The sequence below is a fragment of the Urocitellus parryii genome, chromosome 9 (genome assembly GCF_045843805.1).
Source record: "Urocitellus parryii isolate mUroPar1 chromosome 9, mUroPar1.hap1, whole genome shotgun sequence".
Lineage (NCBI taxonomy): Eukaryota > Metazoa > Chordata > Mammalia > Rodentia > Sciuridae > Urocitellus > Urocitellus parryii.
In genome coordinates, this window is record NC_135539.1 from 7,071,969 (window position 1) to 7,095,880 (window position 23,912).

General features: G+C 48.4%; 1 protein-coding gene across 3 annotated transcripts; it reads right to left on the reverse strand.

Moving 5' to 3' along the window:
- Positions 1–1,962: 1,962 nt before the first annotated feature.
- Ccnf (cyclin F) lies at positions 1,963–23,805 on the reverse strand. Of its 3 annotated transcripts, none has more exons than XM_077802692.1 (17): positions 23,793–23,805; positions 22,377–22,531; positions 21,087–21,193; positions 19,817–19,884; positions 17,438–17,631; positions 17,000–17,053; positions 16,167–16,271; positions 15,784–15,861; positions 13,700–13,851; positions 11,170–11,334; positions 8,565–8,688; positions 8,217–8,397; positions 7,857–7,944; positions 4,903–5,002; positions 4,662–4,789; positions 3,035–3,204; positions 1,963–2,420 (listed from the first exon to the last, which is right to left on the reverse strand). In XM_077802692.1, exons 1-17 carry the CDS (start codon positions 23,803–23,805, stop codon positions 1,963–1,965), a joined length of 2,340 nt encoding a protein of 779 aa, XP_077658818.1. The 3 variants fall into 3 exon arrangements, with proteins under 3 accessions (XP_077658818.1, XP_026241347.2, XP_077658817.1); XM_026385562.2 differs by having other exon boundaries at positions 23,790–23,805; XM_077802691.1 differs by having other exon boundaries at positions 23,769–23,805.
- Positions 23,806–23,912: the final 107 nt, after the last annotated feature.

Consider the following 23,912-nt stretch of genomic DNA (forward strand, 5'->3'; position numbering starts at 1 on the left):
AGTGATGACATCCAGGGAGGTATCAGACAGAAATCTGGATATAGGGAATGAAGCACAGGAGATCTGGAGCATGGCACACTTGGGCCTGGCAAGATGGCCCAAGGTTGGAGGAAGCGGGTGGCAAGGAGGGTAAGCTTCTCACGAGAATGGCCAGCAGTCAGTGTCCAGGAGGCAGCCATGGGCAGGCGCTGCTGCTAAGTCCTGGGCAGTACTGGTCTTGGGAGAGTGTTGGACAGGGAGTGGACAAGGCATTCAGTGACCCAGGGAACATTTGGGTCAGTGGGAGGACTGTGGGCACAGATATTGCTGAGGACGAAGTGTGCAGTCAGGAGATACCAAGGTGACTATCAGGCCCTGGGGGTAGACAGGGAGACCCATACCACAGTCAGGTGGTTCCAGGCATTGCCTAGAGTGTTTCTTACAGGTGCAGGCTGGGAGAAGACAGAGAACTGAGTCCATCCAGAGTTGGGATTCTCATCAGAGATTATGAAGGGTCAAGGCAGTTCAGGGATGCTTCACTCCTGTGCCACTGTCCCCATCACATTTAATCCTCACAACACCCCTGTGAGGTAGGTTATCATCTTACAGATGAGGAAACTGAGGCTCACACATGCCCAGGGGCACATGGTGGAAAGGACAAGTTTACAATTCCAACTCCTGGACTTTCCTCAACCCAACCATGCACCACCCAGGGTGGTCAGAATTCTTGTACAGTAGCAAAAAAGACAGCCGCCACGGTGAAAACACAAACACACACACACACACACACACACACACACACACACACACAGAGAGCAAAGCCACTACCAAGCCAATATCCCCCTTCCCTATACTTTTGGTTCAAGAGCTTTGGGGAAACTGGCCAAGTGGTTCTTACCTTTGAAAGGTAATAAAAGTACTCCAGCAGGGTCAGAGTTAGGATCAGTGATCAGCCTTTGGCGGGCTCACATGCATCCAGGCAAGTGCTCTACCACTGAGCTCCATCCAAGCCCTGTCATTTTCAAAGTAGGAAGCCACATCTCTGGCCAGCTTGGAATCCACAGATCTGCAGTTATCAGTCATGGGCAAGCCTTCTGATATTCTTCCTCTTGATTACCTCAGATATTATGACTTTTAAATTTTTTTCCGGCTAACCTCTCTGGGAAAATTCTGTTTGCACAGTGTGCCAGGATAGCACCAAAGGGCTAGGGTCACATGTTCTTTTTTTATTTCAGCCTAAATAAAGTTGGGAACATCCTCTCCAGTTCCCACTTTTATTTATCCTCTATTTTAACTTTTTAAAAAATTTTCATTTTAAAGAAATATAGAAATAAAAAAAAACAGGAAAAGAATGGCCCATAAATTCAGTGCAAAGAGAGATATTCATATGGACACCATGAGACACAGACCACTCTGGGAGGAGGGACATATTTCTAAAATAAGTTCAAAGTGCTGGAGGGAGGGAGCCTATGGCCCCAGCTTCAGGGTCCCCATACCTGGTGGTCACACTGCAATCCACATCTATATACAGGGTCATAGGTTGCCTTACCATGGGACTTATCACCCAGAAGGGAGTGGCTATCCCAGCCTGGTGAGGTGGGTGAGGGGACAGTGGTGTGCTCAGAGGTGCGAGCTGTGCCAGGATACCTGGGTCACATGAATTTGGAGCTTGAAAGCTACTGTTTCTGGGCATGGGGCTCAGTGGGCCAATGCTGGGAAGAGGAAGACACACATGGCTTAAGCTCTCAAAGACAGCAGGAAACATGAGGGTACAAGGACAGGTCTCACATGGTGTGGCATGATTGTTTTAAGGCTATATTTCCAGAGAGGAGCTGAGTGAAACTCGGTGCCCAGGAGTTACCCCTGTTCTCTGTGTGACACCTACCCAGGGTCTGCATAGCACCTATCCACAATGCTTGCTCCCCCGCTCCCCGTCCCCCCCTCCCCCAGTAAACATTCACTATGGCAAACACACACACACACTCACAGCTTCAGGAAGCCCAAGTTCACGTCCTTGCCACTGTGCATGGATAGGTTTTGCCGCTTCACCTGCTGCTGGGGAGCACTGCTCCCTGGGGGGGTTGGGGGACGACACTGTAAACATGATTTCTTGGCCTGATGGTGGCAAGGCTGTGTATCTGAGTTGCTGCCCAGAGACAGCACTGAGGTAGAAAGGGGAGGGCCCCCTGAGCCACTGTCCACTGAGTTTGTGGGACTCGCGCTGCTCACGGAGGAGTACCCTGAGGTTGTGACGTCCTTGCCAGGACCCCTCCTGCTATGGAGAAGAGGCCTGGGCCCTAGGGCTGGAGGTGTCTGAGTGCCAGGCCCCTGGTGTCCCTTGTCCTCCTGGCAGGTCTCCTCATCACTTGATTCCTGGCAGCAGTGCTGTTCTGGGTTCAAGTACACCACGGTGACATCGAGGACACCACTAGGAGCTGTTACTGTGGAAAATGTCGGGGAGGGGGAGAGAGGTCACACCTTAGCCTGAGCATCAGGGGTAACCCAGCAGCCCAGGCTTCAGCTCCTTGCCAAGACAGTTTAAAACATTGTGTTCCAGGACAAATGTCCCCTACCTGGCTATAGTTCCTTATATGGCTTAGGTGAGAGCTGAGGGTGACATGCTTCTCTTAAGCTGGGAGGGCAGTGGAAAGTGACAAATTGGCCAACTAACCACTAAGTCCACCAATAGACATAGATGCAATAGAAACCCTTCCAGGCTGGGCTGGGTACAGGACCTTCTGTGGCCTGCTGAGGGGGCTTGCATACACCACATGGACACATCTCAGTGTGCAAGAAAGAGCTTACCAGGACTCCAGAGAGGGTATCTATTTGCCCCTGCCCTAGCAAGGTCCTGGAACAGCACAGACCCTGTTGGAGCTGGACACAGAACTTGTCTAAATCATCTCCAGGCCTGTGGGCAAGGCCCAACCCCATCCCTGACTCTACTCTCAGGCTTTTCTGTAGTCAGAAATATGGTAGGAGGTGGTACTAGAGGCTCTCAGTGTGGGTGGCCTCCCACCTGACGACCCTCTGCACAGCATGGCCACACACTCACCATCACCCTCCTTCTCTCCTTCACTCTCCTGATCGCCCTCATAACCAGAGCAGCAGTCCAGGCTCCAGTCGAGGAAACTGCCCAGCAGCGTCTCTTCCTGGCTGGACAGCTCTGCAGTAGGGGTGGTGACAAAGCTGCCTCTGTCCTCCTGGAGGCTGTTCTCTCGCTTCCTGCAAAGTGGGAAAAATCCAGAAGGCTCTGGTCACAGGCAGCCCATCTGGAGGTCCCGCCTGATCCTCAGCCCCTGCCTCAATTACCTGCATGTCCCTGGGCCCTCACCTTGTGCTCTGAAAGAGCAGGTGTAAGCCCTGGGGGAAGGATGATTGGACCAAACTGGGCCCAAGTCTCGGTGTGAGCCCAGATTCATCCGGGCTGGCTACGGGGACCTGGGCCAACTACTTGGCCCCTCTGGAGACTGGCAGGATGATGCAACCCTCCAGGGTGCTAGTTATATAAGACATGGGTAGTGCCTGGCCTGGCACTGGGCAAAAGACAACATGGACAGCCTGTCTTTGGGCAGTGCCAGCATGTTGCCCACCTAGGGTCAGGACTCGAAGCTGGAATGTAGGCCTGTCCCTGGGAGATGCTGCCACACTGCTGAGCCTTTCTACTTCCTGACCTTGGGCTGCCTGTGGAGGGTCTCTCCCATTAGACTGAGGGGGCTCCAGGGAGCCTCTGGGAAGCAGCTTTGACACAGTGTGGTTGGGCACATGGCAGGGGCCAGGGACCCCATCCATCAAGGCACAGATGCACGTGTCTGTTGGGCTTTCCCCTTGGTGACCCCATCCCTGGACAGTCAGGGTGCCATCAGCAGAGTAAAATGTAATTGGCAGCCCTCTCAGGAGGACCCAGGTCTCCTGTACTCAGCATAGTAGAAGGTGATCTGGTGCATTTCACAGAGGAAGCACCAGGACCAGGGGCTTAGCCTGTTTCTAGATCAACTATTTCCTTAGGGTTCCCTAAAGATTAGGGCTCTATAACCAGGGACCCACTTTCTATAGAACTGTCATGGAGGTGGCCCAACCTGGCCCTGTGTTGTGACAGGGATAACCCAGCTACCCAGTGCCTGCCTTCAGGAAGCTCAGGGGGCACAGGGAACGGAGGAGTTATAAAGGTAGGGCTGACAGAGAGGGTCACACTTATCTGGGCTTTGCGGGACCAACAGGAGTTCTTCAGGTGGGCAAGGTAGGGAGAGGAGGTACAACTACAGCATTAGAAGAGAAACAGGAATAAATACGAATATACACAAAGAGGGAGGGGACAAAGGGAGGAAGGCTAGCGATAAGATATAACAATTAGATTATGACCCTAATGTAGGGATAACATCATAAAGCAGAGAAGCCCAGGCTGGCACAAGACATATAGGCAGGGCCTGGACCCAGGCTGGATCAAGCATGCTCAGGACCATCTGCCCCCAAGGGAGCCAGGAGAGAGAGGCAGCCAAGCTCAGGAGCAGGCCCAAGGGCAGACTTCCTGGGTTCAAGGCAGGTTCTTTCTACATGAGATCTGTTGCTGCTCCACAAGTCTCAGAAGCCCCTCGGACAGCTGCATCATCAGTGAGGGAATTCAGAGCTGGTGTGCAAGGGCCAGCCTTTTATCATAAGACCTGAACCAGGGCCAGACTCACCGTTTGGTTCTCCTTCCGGAGGGAGAACTGAGGAAGGCATGGATTTCTCCTGTGCTAAGGAAAGACGGGGGCTCTGGACTCTCCTGCTTCACTCCTAAGGCCACACACAACTGACTGTGGCTCAGCACCTGAGGGGAGGCCAGAGTCAGTGAGGGAAGCCACCTAAGGCGAGACTGAGGCAGGGCAGATAAGCCCACCCACCCGGCACCCTGTAGACACCCAGGCCGGGGTGAGGCAGCACCTCTTCCTGGCTGACTTCTTCATAGCGCTTGTCCTCAAATCGCTGCTTCACAGCAGTCAGAGAGACTTGTCTGTAGTCCTTGGGGGCATCATCATGGAAGCTAGAAACAGGGACATGGAGGAGGACCCATGAGGACCTAGCCCAGTTTTAGTCTAACTTTCTGAACTGGAGGGGACAACAAGCTTTTGATACCAGCCCAGTGGTACCAGTGCAGTCACCTTGGAAAAGCTCTTGGTAACACCTCAAATGGTTAAGCATAGTTTCCACAAGTCCCCATGTTTCACCCAAGAGAATCGAGCACCGCCATACAAGAACTTGCAAAATGTGTTCACAGCAGCACTGTTCACAATGGGCAGGGGTAGAAATAACAAAAGTACCATCAGTGTATGAATGGGTAGACAAAAAGCGGTCCATCCATACAGTGGAATTTTATTTAGCCACAAAAAGAAATGGAAGCACTGGGGAGTGGTTGTGTGTGCCTGCTACAGTATCAGAGGCTTGGGAGGCAGGAGGATTGCAAGTTTGAGGCCGCTTCAGCAATTTAGTGACATCCTGTCTCAAAATTTCAAAAACTAATAATAAAAGGAGGGATGGGGATGTGGCTCAGTGGTAGAGCACTTGCTTAGCATGGATGAAGCCCTGGGTTCACTCCCCAGTACTGAAAAAAAAAAAAAAAAGAAAGAAGATTAAGAAAAGAAAAAACAAATAAATCACCAACACACCAACACAAGCCTGGAAAACAGCATGGTCACTGTGAGGAGCCAGATAGAAGAGGCTGCCTGTGCACAGGGCAGGGTTGCATCACACAGAACATCCAGAACAGGCAGATCCATAGAGGGAGGGAACAGACAGTACGGCCAGGGCCTGAGGGAGTTGGCAGAATTGAAGGGTTAGAGGTAAAGGGTCAGAGTGTTTTCTTGGTGCAGGGGTGGGGCGGGGCTGATGAAAATGTTCTAAAATTGGTAGAGGTGATGGTTGTGTGGACTCTGTGAGTATACTTCAGATTAAGTTGTCCAGTAAAAAAAAATTTAGGGGCTGAGGCTGTAGCTCTTGCCTAGCATGTATGAGACATTGGGTTCAATCCTCTCTACCACATAAAAAAAATAAGTCAAATAAAGGTGGGGTATCCATCTATAACTACAAAAAAAATTTTCAGCTGGGTAGAGTGGCATACACCTGTGATCCCAGTGGCTCAGAAGGCTGAGGCAGGAGGATTGCAAGTTCAAGGCCAGCTTCAAGAACTTAGTGAGATTCTGAGCAACTTAGCAAGACCCTTTCTCAAAACAGTCTGAGGTTATGGCTCAGTGGTCAAGCACCTGGGTTCAATCCCTGGTACCAAAAAAAAAAAAAATAAAAAAAAAAATTAAATTAAATTTATAAATAAATGTTTCCAATTGAACCAGTTTGAAAAACAAAACAGACTTGAGGGTATAGCTCAGTGTTTGGTTATGTGCTTAACATGTGTGAGGCACTGGGTTCAATCACCAAAAAAACAAACAACATCAACAAAAGCTCCTGTGTGGGGAAAAGAACCAACAGCCCAGCAACACCTTCTGGGCCACTGCTGGGTAATGATCTGTGCTCCCAGTAGAGCAAGGGGAGGTCGGAGAGTCAGCCTGGCTCCTCATCCATCAGTTGTGGGGTCTGGCAAAAGAGGGTGGGCCAAAGCACATGCCAAACCCTGAGAAATGCCCCTGAGAATGGAGTACAGTGGGGAGGGAGGAGAAAGGGCAGGTGGGCAGAAAATGGCTGGTCAGAGAGACTGGGAGCTGCTCTGCAGAGTTCTGATCTCATCCTGGAAGTGTGCAGGTGAGGCTCTGGGTTGGTACAGCAGAGAGGACATGCTATTGAGAGATGGCTAGGGGAGTAACCAAGGTTCCCAAGGTGCTTGAGTGTATGTGGAAAATGTGCCAGACCACAGAGCTCCTAGGCGACAGGGAGGAAGGAGACACAAAAGCAGGCTGATCCTGGTCTCAGCTAGGAGACTGGGCTTGGTCCACTAAGCACAAATGCAAACTACAGGAAGAACACATCCAGAGAGGAGACCAGCCAGCTCAGACACACTGGCAGTCGGGGGCCCAGGGTCGAGTTTAGGTAAGGTCTGAATCTGGTTAAGTCTCCCAGAGGAGAAAATCTGAGGAATAGGTGAAAGACAAAGGACTCCAAGGAAGGGCAGCACAAGGAACAAGGGGACCTACAGAGTGGGAGGACAAAGTCCCAAAGTGCTGATGAGAAGGGGTGGGGGGAGTCCCAGGCGGCGCACACTCAATGCTCAGGTCTGCAACTCTCCACTCAAGCCAGCAGAACCACTGGTCAGCACAAGCCCTAACATGGCTCCCCTCTGCCTAAGACCTGGATGCCCACAGGTCCCAGGACGCTTACTTTAGGGGAAGCCTAGCCCTTGTCTAAACATCACCCTGCCCCAGCCCCTGCCTGTTTGCTTTCTCTCCAGGGTCCATTACCATCAGATATCCTGTATAGCCCATGCTGCTCTAGCCTCTCCCCCAGCACCTGGCCTGCCAGGGGGCGCCATGGACTGCATGGAGCTGACCGTCAGTGGACCACTGAGGCTGAGGGAAGTGCCCAGAGAAGATGCAGGTGCACAGATGGGGAGGCAGCAGGGCAGTGGGTCTGAAGTGCAGGTGGGGGCAATAGGTCAGAGCAGAGACAGGCACAGATGGGATTGGTGGTCAGGAGCCCTTGTCTGCTGGCTCCCTGTTCCTCCATAAGACAGAGGATTTATCTAATGAAGAATGTGTGAAATAAGCAGCACAGGGCTTGGATTTTAAAACATTAACTCTGAGAAAGACTTTTCTTGCAAGAAACTCATTGTAGGAAGCTCTGTGGGTTGACTGATAGCTGTCACATGAAGAAGCAAAGGCCTTGATAGTACATGAGCGCCACCCCTGCTCTGGCAAAGTCTGGATGGAGGCCTTGTTTCCTCACAGACTCACCATTTTTTATGAAGGCTCAGGACACAGGGAATGAGGTCTTCAAAGGAGAACCCAGTGAGGTCACACAACTGACTGGTCCAGGGTTGTGCTGGGGGAGGAGAGCAGGCTGGGAATGAGACTGACATCTGCCACTCCCACCCCACACCCTGCCATTATATTGTAGCGATTCCTGGAGCTCAGAATTGCAGTCCCTTTAAAATAACTTTGATAAGACCCCATATAGACCATCAACTGTCAAAAATCTGAGAAATACTTAAGCTAAAACAATGCTTCCCTTCCCACCCTGAGCTGCCTCTGGTCCTTCTCCAGGATGGACAGGTAATACTTTTTTCTCTTTGGTCCCTCCACCCCAATTCTTACTCTGCCTGTGCATTAGTCTGGCCAGGAGCAGGGCTGCAGAGGCCAGGCAGGCTGGGGCGAAGGCGGACAGGCTGGTGTGTAACAGAGAGAGTTCACAGAGGAAGCTGCACAGGTGTTGGGTTCTGGGTGCCACAGGAACCAGCGTCAGCAAGACCTCTTTGTAATCAACCACGGTGGGGATCTAGACAGAAATGAGGTAGGTGTGGGACCCGGGGTAACAAGTCACCTTCTGGGCCCACGAGGACTTTCCAGAGCAGGAAAGCCGATGGATGACCTCCACCTGCCCACTCCCAGGACCTCAAGCATGGTTGCAACTTTGATTCAACAGGAAAAAGAAACCCCACTTACCCTAATCTTCCCTTCCAGGGTGGAGATGATTTCTCCCATCATCCTCACCAAGTCCTCATACTTGTACGTGTTGTCTGTGAGCCACACGGCCTCACGGATAGTCAGGATCTCCTTACTGATGAACCTGGGATGTGGAGATGGGGTCACAGCCCTAAGCCCACTTCCCAAGGCAGGGGTGTGGCTGGGCTGAGGAGGGCCGAAGGCTCTAGGAGATCTCAAGGTAGGGAAAACATGATGGCTTTGGGTTTTGAAGACAAAAGGAGGCTCACAATGGATCCAGCTGCCTATAGCTGAGAAGGAGCCTTAAGGAGGGGATAGTCAGAAGGTGCTAGAAAGAGGGATTTGGGCACAAATATCTCTACAGATGGCCTCCATGAGTGATGTCATCATCCACCTGTCTTAACAACCTTAGCAGGGAGGATTTGCCCTACTTTTCTTTCCTTTGCAGTTTGGAACTGAACCCAGGGCCTCATGCATGCTAGGCAAGCACACTACCACTGAACAATACCCTCTGCCTCATCTTTTGTCAGTGTCTATCAAGTGACTATAAAGAATTTAAACCTATGGGGCTGAGGTTGTGGCTCAGTGGTAGCGTGCTTGCCTAGCATGCATGAGGCACTGGGTTCGATTCTCAGGACCATATACAAATAAACAAAGTAAAGGTCCATCAACAACTAAAAAATATTTAAAAAATAAAAAAGAATTTAAACCTAGGAGGTTGGGGAGCCACAGAACCAGAAGTTGGAGGCAAAGGGCCAGAAGTAGCATCCAGCCATAGAATGCCGACTGTCCCTGAGGCAGGCGGGCACCCCATTCTTTATGGTCCACCAGCACTGGCTCTCAGGAATCACACTGCTCCAATAGCTCTGAAGGCACTGTCCTGAGAGAGTCGACATGGCCCAGCCTTTGCGCTGCTCCATCCAGAGACGGCAGTTTGCACATTTGTCACTGGCTTGACAGGGAGGATGAGGGTATATGCTGCCAGTGTGAAGGGCATAGATGCCAAAAGGAGGGATGCAAGTGGGCTGATGAGAGCCCTGCACTGGGGTCATGCTGGAGACAGCTGGGGACAGCAGGTGCCACGCAGAGCAGAGCTGGTGCATCTTGGCCCTCAGAACCTTTTTAAGCAGATATTACTGCTTGTCTATCATCCAACAACTTTTATTTTAGATTTCAATGAGATGACTGTGTCATTAGATCCAGGGAGGCAGTGGCTCCACCAGTTCAGCATCTCTGGTCAGAAGACCCAGGAAGTTGGAGTCAGGTCCAACAGAACATTTGTAGAGGGCCCTGGATGGGATATACTAGTGTCTGCTCACTAATCCTGAAGCCTATGTTCCCTCCTTCTGTGGCAATATGACCCTGCTCCAAGCTGACAGTTCCCATCATGAATAGATGTGGCTATGTGACTAAGCTGGATAGAAAGATAGACAAAGAAGCTATGGGGATCATGGGGACAAAGGCAGCCCTTGGAAGTAGTGACAGAGAATAAAATAGGAGCTAGGGTTCCTCAATAACCTCATGAAACCAACCCACCCCAGAGACCCTGGACCCTCTGAGGTTACCATGCAAAAGAGGAATGAGCTATGCGCAGTGGCGCACGCCTGTAATCCCAGAAACTTGGGAGGCTGAGAAAGGAGGATTGCAAATTCAAACCCAGCTTCAGCAACTTAGTGAGGTGCTAGGCAACTCAGGGATATCCTGTCTCTAATAAAATATAAAAAAGGGCAGGGGATGCAGCTCGGTGGTTAAACATCCCTAGGTGCAATCCCTGGTACCAAAAAAAAAAAAAAGAGAGAGAGAGAGAAATGAATCTCTGCTCTTAACATTTTGCTAAGTGCAGCCAAACCTGTCCCTTAACTACCAGGCCTGACTCACAAGGACAGTGGCCCTGGAATGTACTTCTAGTGGCTGGAGGAAATGCCAGGGATGGTGAATTTAGGAAAACAAGAAAATGCAAAATGCATTGTGAGACTGGCCTCCTACATTGCTTCCAGTGACAAAACCAGGGTGATCAGGCATCAGTTAAAGACAGATAGGTCTGGGTGAAATGTAAAGTGGTCCATTTAAAAAGCTGGAGCTGCCAGTGGGTAGGCTGCTGTGTTTGGATGCCCCTAATACTGAATAATGTCCACAAGGTGGAACTGGGTTTTACCAAGGTGTCATTGGGGAACTTAAAACCCTCTCACCTCAGGACTGTGGAAAACTCTGACCATACAGACTTAAGAACTAGATCTCAGAGTTGTGGTTCTTCCCATGAACTCTGAAGCTGTGAGGGTAAAGACAGTCAACTATACCTTCCCTGACACCACTGCCTTCAGAAGCTGGGGAAGCCTCCTGGTCCAGCCTGTGCCTGCTGGAGTCCACACTCTGGGTCCCGAGACCATGTGCTGGGATGCTCATGCCCTGCACAGTGGCAACCACATGCCAAGGGTCAATTCCATTGTCCCTGCATGTGGAGGACACCTAGCCTGGATGCCCAATTTTGGGACTCATTTCCTTTAAGAACCAGCCATCAGCACAGAAATGATAGGCACTCCCTGAATCTAGTAAGGGCCAACACATAAACATACCAGCTCTGCCACGGAATGAATGGGCTTCTTACCGGGTACAGATGACCATGCAGGCAATGCCCAGCAGCTGGAGTTTGTACCGGGGTACTAGCCTCCTCCGCAGGTAGCGGTCCACACACTCTACTGCCAGGTGGAGGCAAAGACTCGTGAAGTCCTTCATGGTGGCAACTTCTACCAGCCAGTCAATCAGAATGTACCTGTGGAGAGAGAGCCACCCTTGAAAACTAGGACAAGCTTCCCTACATGTCCCAACTCCAATTTCTGCATAAGCAATTGAGTTGGCAATTTGTAGAATCACTGGTATACCCAGGAACCCAGGCTAGAGACACCATGTCCCAGGGGAGACTCCATGGGTACCAGTTCCACAGCCATTCCTAAAGGCTGGCGAGCTTCAACATCTGTGCAACCTGCCCCCACCTCCAGGCATGCACATTCCTGGTGCTCATAAATACAAGTGTTTGGGAGTCAGCCCTCACATGTTTGTGGTACTGGAGGAGCCTGACCCTTGCAGGTAAGGGGGCCAAGTAGGGTAGTCTAGGGCTGGGGTTGGATCACTGCTCTCAGAACCAGAGAAAAGTTACTCAAAGGTGGAAGAACTTTGGCTCTTCTACGCATCCAAACTCGGCCAACCAGTTTATTTATAATAATGCTCTGCAAGGGATGGAAGAGCCAGGAATGCCCCTAAAGCAAGAGCCACTGGTATCTTCATGAATCATCTGGAAACCCTGATGGATGCCCAAGGGATGACAGACACTGTTCCTCTCCACCAGGGGAGTAAACCCAGGGACCAGGGTCACAATCATGAGAATCCTGCAAGGATATCTGAACAAGGTCAATTCCTTTCTGAATGAAGGAGACACTGTCTTAAGCAGAGTGAGCCAAACCAACAGAAAGCAAAAGAGAATGATGAACACCAGTGGAGACAGAAGGGGCAGGGTTCCAAGGTCAGCCCTGAAGCATCTTCAGATGTTGAAGGAAGGAGGAGGAGATGGGCTGAGGTACCAAAAGGTTTGGTTAGGAGACAGGATAAGCCTCTATTTCCTCCCAGAAGGAAGAGCACGCAAGGGTCAGGTGTCCTGGTTTAAGCCAGACAGGCCTGAATAGGACTAGGAAGCCCCCTGAGCAGATGGACTTGAGGAACTTAACAGCCTGACTTCTAAGCCTGGCACAGTGGCATACGCTGGTCATTGTAGCTACCCTGGAGGCAGAGACACGAAGACTTCAAGTTTGAGGTTAACTGGGGCAACTTAAGAAGGCACTGCCTCAAAATAAAAAATAAAAGTGGTAAACAGTCCCCTGGGTTCAATCCCCAGTACTGGGGAAAGGGGAGAATCTGATTTCTAAAACAGATCACTGGATTATACACTTTAAAATGATTAATTAATAGCTGGGTTTGCTGGTGTATAGCTGTAATCCTAGCAATTCTGGAGGCTGAGGCAGGAAGATCACAAGTCTGAGGCCAGCCTGGGCAACTTAGGAGACCCTGTCCAAAATTTTTAAAAGGGCTGGGGATGTAGCTCAGTGGTAAAGTGCCCCTGGTTTCTATCCCCAGTACTGCAAATAGAGTGAGTTAAATTCATATCAATCTCCCACCCCACGTACACATAAAACGAGTATCAACAGCTTAAAAAAAAGACAAAGAAACAGACTGGGATTAGAAGGTATTAGCCACACATTTTTCCTAACAGGAGGAGAAATGAGCTGAGAGAGAAGTGGGTGGAGGGTGGTGGGGCAACCATGGCCCCAGAAAGCAAAGGCATCCAGTTGGATGCCATTAATGGGGGAGAGGAGTGCGCTGCATCTCTGAGGCTGTGTGTTTGTGCACAGATGAGTGTGCATGTGTGTGAGACATCAAGCCTCTCCAGGGAAGGGATGATCATTTTAAAAATAAATGTTTGTTGAACACTTACTATATGGGCAGTGTCTCCAAGACGGAGCCAGAAGCTGCCCATTATAAATTCAAAATGTATTTGAAATCTTATGCACAAACTTAAAAAATCATTCATTTTTCATTTGACCCTCTAACACATTCTGTGATTCAGTACACAAGAGTGTCATTGCCCTCCTGGGAGGCCCGCTAGAGGTAAGCTATGCTGGGTGTTGTGGCCACTCTCCTAGGGGCACAGCTCCCTGGGTCCAGGCTGGCTTGGTCAGCCACCAAGTTTCACATAACATAATAATGCTTAGAAAGATGAGCTATGACAAAAAGTTTGTAGGGGCTGGGGCTATGGGTCAGCAGTAACTTGTCATACACAAGGAATGGGAGCCAATGGGAGTTTTGGTTTTAGAAACTCCTATCATTTTTGAGAGATGTTTAAAGTGGTTGGACATATTCTGTGGCTTACAAAAGATAAATGGAAAGAGTGGAGTAGGATATTTTCTCAAAGTGGAGTAGGACTCTTTCTCCAAGACCCAGAGAGCTGAAGCATTACTGCTTTTAGAGCATGGACACATGCACACGAATGTGGGGAGGGGTTCCTGGTTGGCTGGTAACTGAACATCATGCTGCCCTGTGACAGGTGACTTGGTTATTTCTCTGCCACTGGATCATGCATGCCTCACCTCATTGTGTCGTTGAGTCCCTTCTGCACGGAGAAGACCTGCTGCTTACTGATGGCTTGAGAGGCCTGGAACAGCTGGCTGACGATCTCACTACAGGTTTTAGCTTCTAGTCCAAGTTGGCTTCCATTGGCACAGGCTTTGGCTAACGCTAGCTGAGGACCAGAAGACAAGTCCAACGTGAGCAGGAGGTGCTCCACATCCAGGCTCACGCTTTTTTGGTAGAAAACATAGGTATGAGTGCTGCCTACTTAAGACTGCTCACCCTGGGACAGTATGATAAGATCTTTAGTGTCGCTCTTTTAGGGACAGGTGATACAGCACATGATGAGAACTTTAAGCGGAAGAGAGGATGGACGTGCGAGTCTCCTTCCCTCTCCAGGGCAGGGCCTCGCCAGCTAGTCTCCTGCCTGCATTCTTTGTGAGAAGCTTCTGTTCACAGGTATGAAAATCAGCATACCAGGGGAGGCTGTACTGCAAGATGACAAGACCCAACTGGGGTCTCAAACAATCTGGCTCTATAACCTGGGTCTGTGTGTGACCTTAGATAAACTGGGAGACCCCCTGCACCTTGGTTTCTTCTTTCATGAAATGGTACATTAACAGTCTGGGTCAGCACCTCAGCATGTAACCACCCAACACCCACGAAGACCTCAGATAGTCACCATCAACTATTTTTATACATTTCCTTCTAGATTTTTCTAGGCATTTTTAACAGTATGTAAGTAAGTGCAACTGTGACCAGGGCAAACATACATACATTTTATTTTTTCTTGGCCCACTAATAATGACATGCTTCCTTGTGTTATTCAACTCCAGGCATATCCACTTCTTTCATTTAGAGTATTTTAACATATTTCTTTGAGGAACTCGTGGTTCCTCACTGGTGAATCCACAGGAGCAGCTGTAACATTTTGCTCCACCTGTTCTCTGATGAAAGGCCTGTGCTGATTTCATACCACTCATAGGAGCACTTACTTTATCTCATCTTCATGAAAAGTGATATTGCTAAAAGTATCTATTTCCGGGAGTTACTAGCTAGCCACTCAAAAACACACAGAAAAATAAATACAATTTGCTAATACAATCAGCACAAGTTCTTTCAGTTAAAGATGCACTCATTTGACTAGCAGCAAGTTTAACATTTGTTCCACTTTTTATCTGGTTGTGTTTGTCTCCTCTCAAAAATCCACTGAGCCCTCAGAATATCCACTAGAGTCTTACTACTCTTATTGATTACCCTGAGCTTCTGTAGAATTACATTTTTTATAAATCTTTTGACTACCTCTTTGGACATGAACACTGCAACATTCTATGATACATCAGCCTGGGCCATCTATGGATTTGTGACTTTTTTCCCAGGGTTTGAATGTAGATGAAAGTACCATCCAGCTGATGGAGTGATAGGAAAAAGCTTCTACCTGCTTGGCAAGGGGAAACTTAGAGGATAGTATGTTTGAGACCACCCTAGGCAAGACTTTGCCTCAAAAAAAAAAAAAATATATATATATATATATTTATTTTTTTTTAAATCTTATTTTAATTGTTAATGGACCTTTATTTTATTTTACCTTTTAAATTTATTTGTATCTGGTGCTGAGAATTGAACCCCGTGTGTCATGCATGCTAGGCAAGCGCGCTACCACTGAGCCACAGCTCCAGCCCCATATACATACATTTTTTGTACCAGGGATTGAACACTGAGTCCCATCCCTGGCCCTTTGTATTTTGAGACAGGATCTCACTAAGTTGCTTAAGGCCACACTAAGTTGCTGAAGCTGATCCTTCTGCCTCAGTCTCCCAAATCACAGGGATTACAGGGTGTGCCACCATGTCCAGTTTTAAAATAAATTTTTTTTTAAGAAGGTGGAGGGTAGTTCAGTGATAGAGTGCTTAGCCTGAGAGACAAGGGTGGAGACAGCAGAGATGAATGAAGCATTTCTGAGCTCTCTCCCTGTGTGCACAAGAGCTAACCTCCTGAAACACTAGGCTTCAGGACCAATCTTACTGTATCCCTCAGTCTCCATGTAAAGCCCAGGCAGTCCTGCCCTAAACACGTAAAGGGAAAGGCCAGCACTCCATGTCACCTGCGCTTCCCAGCAACCTTTGGCAGCATAGTCTCTGAGTTTCCGGAAGCTGTGGAGGCATCGTCCAGGATCTGACATCTGTCAACAGGAAAAAGTTGCCTTTATACAGTTGTGTCTTGGGAGCTGACCCATGGGTTCTTAGATGTCTCCTCCCTCACCCCTGGTCCCCACTGTGCTGGCTTCCCAGCCTTTTATCCCCAAATGAAGGTGGTTGTCTTTGGAGGTACTGAGAGCAGATTGCTACTTAGCAGCTCCTGGTGGCCAAGAGGCCAGAAGCTGTTAAAGCAACTTCTTTTGTTCATTAGAACCAAGTCCAAGGGACAGTTTGGGGAATGCCTCTGGCCAACAGGACTCTTCCTTTTCTCAGACGTGGGTCCACTCACATCCATCCTTCTGTCACTCTCCCAGAGGAGGTATGAGCTGGCCAAACACCCCTGATGAGCAGACTCTTCAAACAGGTGACGGGCCTGCTTCTTTTTCTCTTCATCCTGGAGTAAGCCAAGCACAACTAGTTCTTTTCTCATCAATCTACCAGCCACCTTCTTCCCCTCCATGCACCTAAGCTATCACACTCTGAGATAACTCAAGGGTTGACTAAATCAGGGTAGAAATGATTCTCTGAAGATATACCACTTGACAACCAAGAAGCACAGACTTGGAGCTCTGGCCTTGCTTTTCCTGAAGGAGGTTTCTGTGTGGGTTTGGCCTGCAGGCTCCCTGACTCAGCTCTGAGACACCCAAGGCCTGCCCTTCACACTGTTGCCAAAGAAAATGTTCTGTACCGCCTGGATAGTAGTGTTGGTGGCTCCTCACTTACTCTCAGCATCCCTCCCAGATGCTTTACTAGAAGCAACACCTTCTCTAAATCTGATGCAAAGGGGGCTAATGAGCACAAAGCCTGTTAAACTTTAAGAGTATAGAGGTCTGGGTGAGCACTGAGGCTCACCAGTGGAAGAACTCCACCTGCTCAAGTCCTGCCTATGTCTGCTCACCTGTGCCACTTACCCACCATAGGCATTTGATTCTCACAGCCCCCCAGGAGCCCGATCACACAACAGGATCCACTGCCCAGCCCCATGTAGCCTTTCAGGGCCAGGCTTGGCTTTTGCAATGACCTTGGATGCCCCCTTCTGCTACTTTTCATGTACTTCCTGGATCCTGGACAGGGATTTGACAAACAAAGCAAAGTCCAAGGGCAGCAAACAAATGGACTAACCTCGAAAAGATTTAGCACTCTTCCCAAGCAATGCAGTATGGACGCTCTGTGAGTCTTGAAAGTAAAAAAAGGAGGAGAAAGAAGTATAATTCCTCACAAAGAGAACTGTCAGGGGGCTATCCTTCCCAGCCCTGCCACAGCCCCCTCTTCATACAGAGGACCACGCCCCAGTTCTAATCTTTAGCTCTGGCTGCTTCAGGCAGTCTTGATCCCATGTTTCCAGCTGCCAACACTTCCACCAAGGCAGACCCTGCTGTCCACCCCTGGCCTTCACACCTCCTCTCCCATGGTCAGTTCAAGTCACAGCCCCCATACCTGCACTGAATTTTCTATACCTCTACTTCCTTTAGGTCCCGACTTTACATGGCCTACAGTATCTACCTCTGGGATTTCCTGTGTCCTAGGACCCTGCAGGTGGAGCCCCTTGCCAGAACTTACTCTCTGCAGCTGGCACTCTGCCCTGAGACTCTCATGGACCACAGCCTTGCAGCAGCTTCCAGACACCGACCATGGCGGGCGGATGAAGAGCCAGATAAAGGGCATAGCGCTCACGTTCAGTCGCTCTGCCAGGCTGAAGAAGCGAGAGGCCTTCAGGCCATTCACTTCTGCACGGGCCTCATCAGACACAGACACTGTCAAACAGAGAAGAGCCCAGGCTGTCACTGAGAGGAATGGAATAAGGAAAGTTCTCCAATCCTTCTGGAAAGTCTAAAAGCTCAAGCCCACTGCAGTGCAAAGTAGCTGGTGTTTTAGGAGAGATGAGGCCTCTAGGAAGGGGGCTCCATCCTCTTTTTCCCCTGCTTTGTTCAGTTCTAGGATGGGTCAGGTGGTCTTGGCGATCTCAGGACCTTACTGGAATCCTTCCGGAAGCCTGGACTCTAATGACGAGGGAAGGTGTGCCCCAGAGGTTTCAGCCCCATGCTCCCTCCCTAACCTCTTGCTTAAGGGTTGTGGGGATGGGTTCTTTTCAGGGTGAGAATATTCTAACATTACAGTAGCAATGTTTGCAAAACTCTGTGAATATACTTAAAAAACAAAATAACACACTGAATTATATGCTGTAGGTGCACAATTCTGGGAACTGCTCTATGACAGGAAGGTGGGGGCAGGACTTTGCCTCTCCTGAGCCTGGAGGAGGGCAATGCTCTTGGGCTCCATCAGTCACCACAGCCCTGTCAGCTGGCCAAGGACAGGGATTATCTTCGCAAAACACCATGTCTTTTAGAAGCAGGAGAATGTTGGGCTATGTCTCAATCATTATGTCTTTTCGAAGCTGGGATAGCCGACTGGGATCCCTCCTGGGGGCATATGAGTTCCAGTAGATTAGCAAGAAGTGGCATAAGAGAAGCCTCACCAAGGCCTTTTTTTTTTTTTTTTAAAGCCAAGGTCTTTTAAGAAGCACTGGGCCTTCAGAGGCAAAGGAATCCTAGCACAAGGCTAGGCAGGTCTGAGCTGCCTCCAGCATGGAACCATTGCTGCCCATGTTACTGAGACCCTATGGAAGCAGGCACACTGATCTCTCCCTGATGTTTTGCAAAGGATGGCCAAGGAGAGAAACTATATCCACATATGGACTGGTGGAGTGGAGGAAGCCCAGGAAAGGCTAATTTCTCCAAGCAGCTTCCATCCTAAAGTTCTACTCGAAATCATTCTTTTTTGGTATGGGGGATTGAACTCAAGGACACTTGACCCTGGGCCATATTTCCAGACCTTTTTTACATTTTATTTAGAGACAGGGTCTCACTGAGTTGCTTAGGGCCTCGCTGAATTGCTGAGACTGGCTTTGAACTAGTAATCCTCTTGCCACCTGAGCCACTGGGATTATAGGCATGTGTGGTATGTGGTTCAAAGTCATGTTTAAAAAATATTTACTTTTTAGTTGTAGTTGGACAATACCTTTATTTTATTTATTCTTATGTGGTGCTGAGGATTAAACCCAGGGCCTCGCATGTGCTAGGCGAGCACTCTACTGCTAAGCTATACCCCCAGCCCTCAAAGTCATTTTTTTAAAAAAATTTTTTTAATATTTATTTTTTAGTTATCGGCAGACACAACATCTTTGTTTGTATGTGGTGCTAAGGATCGAACCCGGGCCGTACTCATGCCAGGCGAGCGCACTACTGCTTGAGCCACATCCCCAGACCCTCAAAGTCATTTTTTAAAAAAATTTTTCTTAGTTGTAGATGAACACAATGACTTTATTTTTATTTGTTTATTTTTATGCAGTGCTGAGGATCAAACCTGGTGCCTCATACATGCTAGGCAAGTGCTCTACCACTGAGCGACAACCCCAGCCCTCAAAGTCATTATTTGTTGACAAAAATTCAACGGTTTTGGGCTGGGGTTGTGGCTCAGTGGCAGAGTGCTTGCCTTGCACATATGAGGCACTGAGTTCAATCCTCGGCACCATATAAAAATGAATAAACAAAATAAAGATATTAAAAAAAAATTCATGCTAAAACAAGAGATTCTTGGGGCTGGGGTTGTGACTCAATGGTAGAGCATGTGTGAGGCACTGGGTTTGATTCTCAGCATTGCATATAAAATAAAATAAATAAAATAAAGGTCCATCAACCCTAAAAAAAATCAATAAATAAATTAAAAAAAAAAAAAAAAAGAGAAAAAATTCTTAGAACCTAAGTTAAAGTATCAATGGTTCCTTTCAGGGCAGCTCTGGGCACAAGCTACTAAGAAGAGATAGTAAGGCAGACCATCAGATACAGCAAGAAGAGCGACTAAACAACTTCACTAAGAATGTCTCTTAACCGAAGGCTCGTGTTTATCTAAGTGCCAACACTGGGTGGGGGCAGGACTTACAGCCTTCATTGTAGAGGTAAGCTATGCCCAACTTCACAGCAGCTTCAAAGTTTCCCTTTTCAGCAGCCCTAGAACATTAAGAACAAAGAACACAAGACTTTAAAACCACAAAGGTGATATACTATCACAGCATTTGAAGCTGGGATACTTGCTTTCCGAATTGAATTTCTAATGTAATATAGTCAAATAGCAATTACCATTACATGCCATAATGTGGATAAATGTTAAACATCGTGCTCAGTGAAAAGTTAGTCACAAAAGACCACATATTTTATGGTTCCATTTGTATGAAATGTCCTGAATAGGCAAATCCATAGATGGAAAATAGATTAGGGGTTGTCTAGGATTTGAGGGGTTGTCAGAAAAGGGCGAATGACTGCTAATGAGTATATCTGGGGAGGTACTGGGTGCTTAATCACTGAGCTACATCCTCAGCCCCTTTGTATTTTGAGACAGGGTCTTGCTGCGTTGCTTAGAACCTAACTAAATTGCTGAGGCTGGCCTTGGACTCTCCTGCCTAAGCCTCCTAAGTGCTTGAGATTAAAGGTGTGTACCACTGCACCTGGCTTCTGGGTTTGTTCTTTTTCTGCAGTATAGGGAATCACACACACTAGGCAAGTGCTCTACAAATGAACCACACCACCAACCCTTTTTAAGTTTTGAGGCAGACTCTCACTAAATTATCCAGGCTGTCTTTGAATTTGTCATCCTCTTGCCTCAGACCCCTGGGGTTGCTAGGATTATAGATATGCACCATTATGCCTAGCTTTCAGTTTATTAATTGAGGAGGATCAAGCTGAGCCATCTGGTTCCAAGGGCAACCTCTGACACCATTATAATGTTCTTGGATGGTGGGCCTGGTTGCTAGTTCCTGGGCTCACAACTCTAGCAGATGGGATGGATCAACTAGTGAGTGAAATTCAATAGGACTGAAATCACATGGTTCTGAACAAAGGCAAAGGCTGAGTATTACTTCCATAAACAGGTGATTCATGTCTGAGTAACATGGGAAGTGGTCCCTGCCCCAGGGGGACCCTCTGGAAGCACAGCAGACATGAAGGATGAGCAATGAAGTGGCCTGCTGGAAGTGGTGTGGCTCAATGGGTGAGATCAGCAGCTCTGTGTCATTCCTCGGGACATGAGGCAATAGTCAGGGGAAGACAGCAACAGGAAAATAGTTTCTGAATCAGGTCTTGGGACACAGGTGGCAAATCAAGAGGAGCAAAAGCAGGAGGAGATTAAGCCATCCATTTTCAGGGTGCAGAGATACCTTTCAAAGAGCTTCAGGTTCTTTGGAGAAGGCCATAGCTCCTGGAAGCTGGCACATGCCCATACGCTGGCGTGGTTATCCACCAAGTACTTGAGGTGGGAGTGTACCTGCAGAGTAACAGAAGCAGGGGGAATTACCAAGTGGCTCCCCAACAACTCTGCTCCTGAAGACTCTTGAAGACAGGACACAGACATAAGGTGTCCTGTCTCTTTCCTGTCCCAAGCAGTAAGGGATCCAGTCTCTATGTAAAAATTATGTTGCTTTGCATGGAAAATAAAGCCCTAAATTAGTTTCTTTGAAGTTCTAAGGGGAGAGGTACAATGGCCAGGAAGGGAAGACCAAACACTTAGCTTAAGAAAGAAGGAATGACACTTTTGCAAGGGTCTATACCTGAAAGTGACTAAAGGGCCGCAAGCAAGAGCCCCCCCCCCCCCAAAAAAAAATCTGTTTTACATGGCTTAAAGATTGGCCGCAGAATCTCAAGGAAAAGACTCACAACCTCAGGTAGAACCCAGAGCTTTCAGGCAGGAAATACCGAGGCCAAGCACCTGAGCACAGGTGAGCAAATTAAATGCTAAAGTCTCCACTACTGTTGAGAATACAGTACACATATTATAACCACAGTAGAGATGGTTTTGGGAATCAGAAAATGGGTTATTGGCATTTTCCTGCCAATTTGTTGTATACTCTAGGACAAGTCATACAAAGTGAGATTACAGTTGAAAAATAACTTCTAGAGTTTACTTCAGCATTACATGTTAGGATATATCTTCAAGAACATATTTTTATCCTTATTTTTTGGGGAGTGGGGATACCAGGGATTTAATCCAGGGGTGCTTTACCACTTAGCTACATAGGTAGCCCTTTTTATTTTTTATTTTGAGACAGGATCTTGCTAAGTTGCTTAGAGCCTCATTAAATTGCTGAGAGACTGGCCTTGAACTTGCAATCCTCCAGTCTCAGCCTTCCAGGTCACTGTGATTATAGGCATTGCCACAATACTCAGTTTATTTTTATCCTTTTTAATACAATCTTATTTCTTAAGAGACCTAAATTTTACTGCCAAAGAGCGGTACTTTCTCAGTTGAAATATACATTGCAATAAATGGAGTCAAACTTAGTGTACTATTTCTCCAAATGGAATGTCCTCAAACATCTATTAGTGCTATCACTCTTGTTTCCTTTGCTCCCTTTTGTAGCCAGAGTTTTATTCTGACATTTAAGAACACGAGGCATTGATGTTGTAATCAGATGTGGTATGATTGGTATTGCTTTAATTTGGTGACTTACAGCTCGGACTGCAAGGATGTCCCCAACAGAAAGCCATTTCAGGATGTGAAAGAGCACATCTTCCGGGAGATTCAAGATGGTTAGATTTTGGGGTCGTCTTCTTATTCTTCTTTTAGTAGGATAACAAAAACACTTGGCACACCTACAGTGGATCACTTAAGGAAAAAAAAATATATATATAAGTCTTGATGAGTGAAAAGTTATATCTGAAGATGATTTAATAGTTTCTGTACCACAAAATAAGGAACTGACTAGTCCTAAACTTAGATTAAATAGTTGTATATCTTTGCTTTTATCAGTTCATGTGATTAAAAAATATAACATTCAATAAGGATTTGTGGGTTTGGGCACTCTGGTTTTGGACCCTAAATTAGGAGGGTCAGCCCTGCAAGGAAGCAAAGGACTTGTAAACCAGGCAGGTCCCTGTCCAAGCCTCAGTTTTGCAGATGTCAGAGCTGCCCTATCAAAGCCCTAGTGTCCACCTCTGGGAAATGGGGAGTTGACAGCTATTCAATGAGGTTGTGCAAATCCAACACAAGACCTTGATTGGCACATATGCAAACATTAAAGATGAGATATGCAGTCTGCCAGATGAGTTCTTTTCTCCCTCTTCCTACAGTGGGTCATTCCAACTCCTACTCCAGCAACCCCTTCCTCATTCTAGGTAGATGGCTTTACTCCTTCTTTTGGAGGAAAATGTAAGCCCTTAGGAACCTCAACATCCTACTTCCCCATGTACAGATTTACCTATCTTTCCACCCATCCCTCCTCCATCCCCCAAGGAAAGTAACTGCTCCTGCCTCCGTGAATCAGAACTTTTCTTATGAATGCCCACTCCATCTTTTGACCTGGATCTTCCAGTAAGCAAACGGTACTGCAAAAGCCAATTGTACACCCAAGGAGACTAGTTCCCAAAGATTACTCAGATTTTACCATTAAAGTCTCCTCATTCATTTGTTCTAGAACTTATTAGAAATGTTTAATCACCACTATAAAAACAACTGAGACCGCGGCTCGGCTTGACCGAACTCTTCATGCGCACCAGGAGCCGTGGCGCCGGGGGCCCAGAAGAGCGGTCCGCAGGTGCGCGGACAGAGCCTTAGGCGGGCGTGGGCTGCAGGGATCGCAGTGTCCCCGTTACTCCCTCCACAGGTTTGGGACTCTACAGAGATGCAACCGCAGTTTACTCTGCGAAAAACCCAAATAGTCGCCCAGGAGGAACAGAGCCGGGAAACGCCGCCTCGAGAAGCGCGGGCGCCGAGTGGGTATTTAAACCGCGCGTCCAAGTACGCGGTCGGGCTCAGGCTGGGGGCTCCCGCCTGCCTCGCTGCGGTGGATCACGCGCCCGCCTCCGGTGACATGCGCCCGAGCACCCAGCCGCCTGCTCCGCGCCAGCCAGCCGCCCGCACTTACCACCGCCGCTCCCCATCGCCGAGCTCGAGCCGATACCGCCCGAGCCCGCCCGCGAGCGCGCCAGCGCCCGGGTAGCGCCCCGCCGCCGCGCGCAAGCGCAGGCCCCGCCCTTCACTTGCCCCC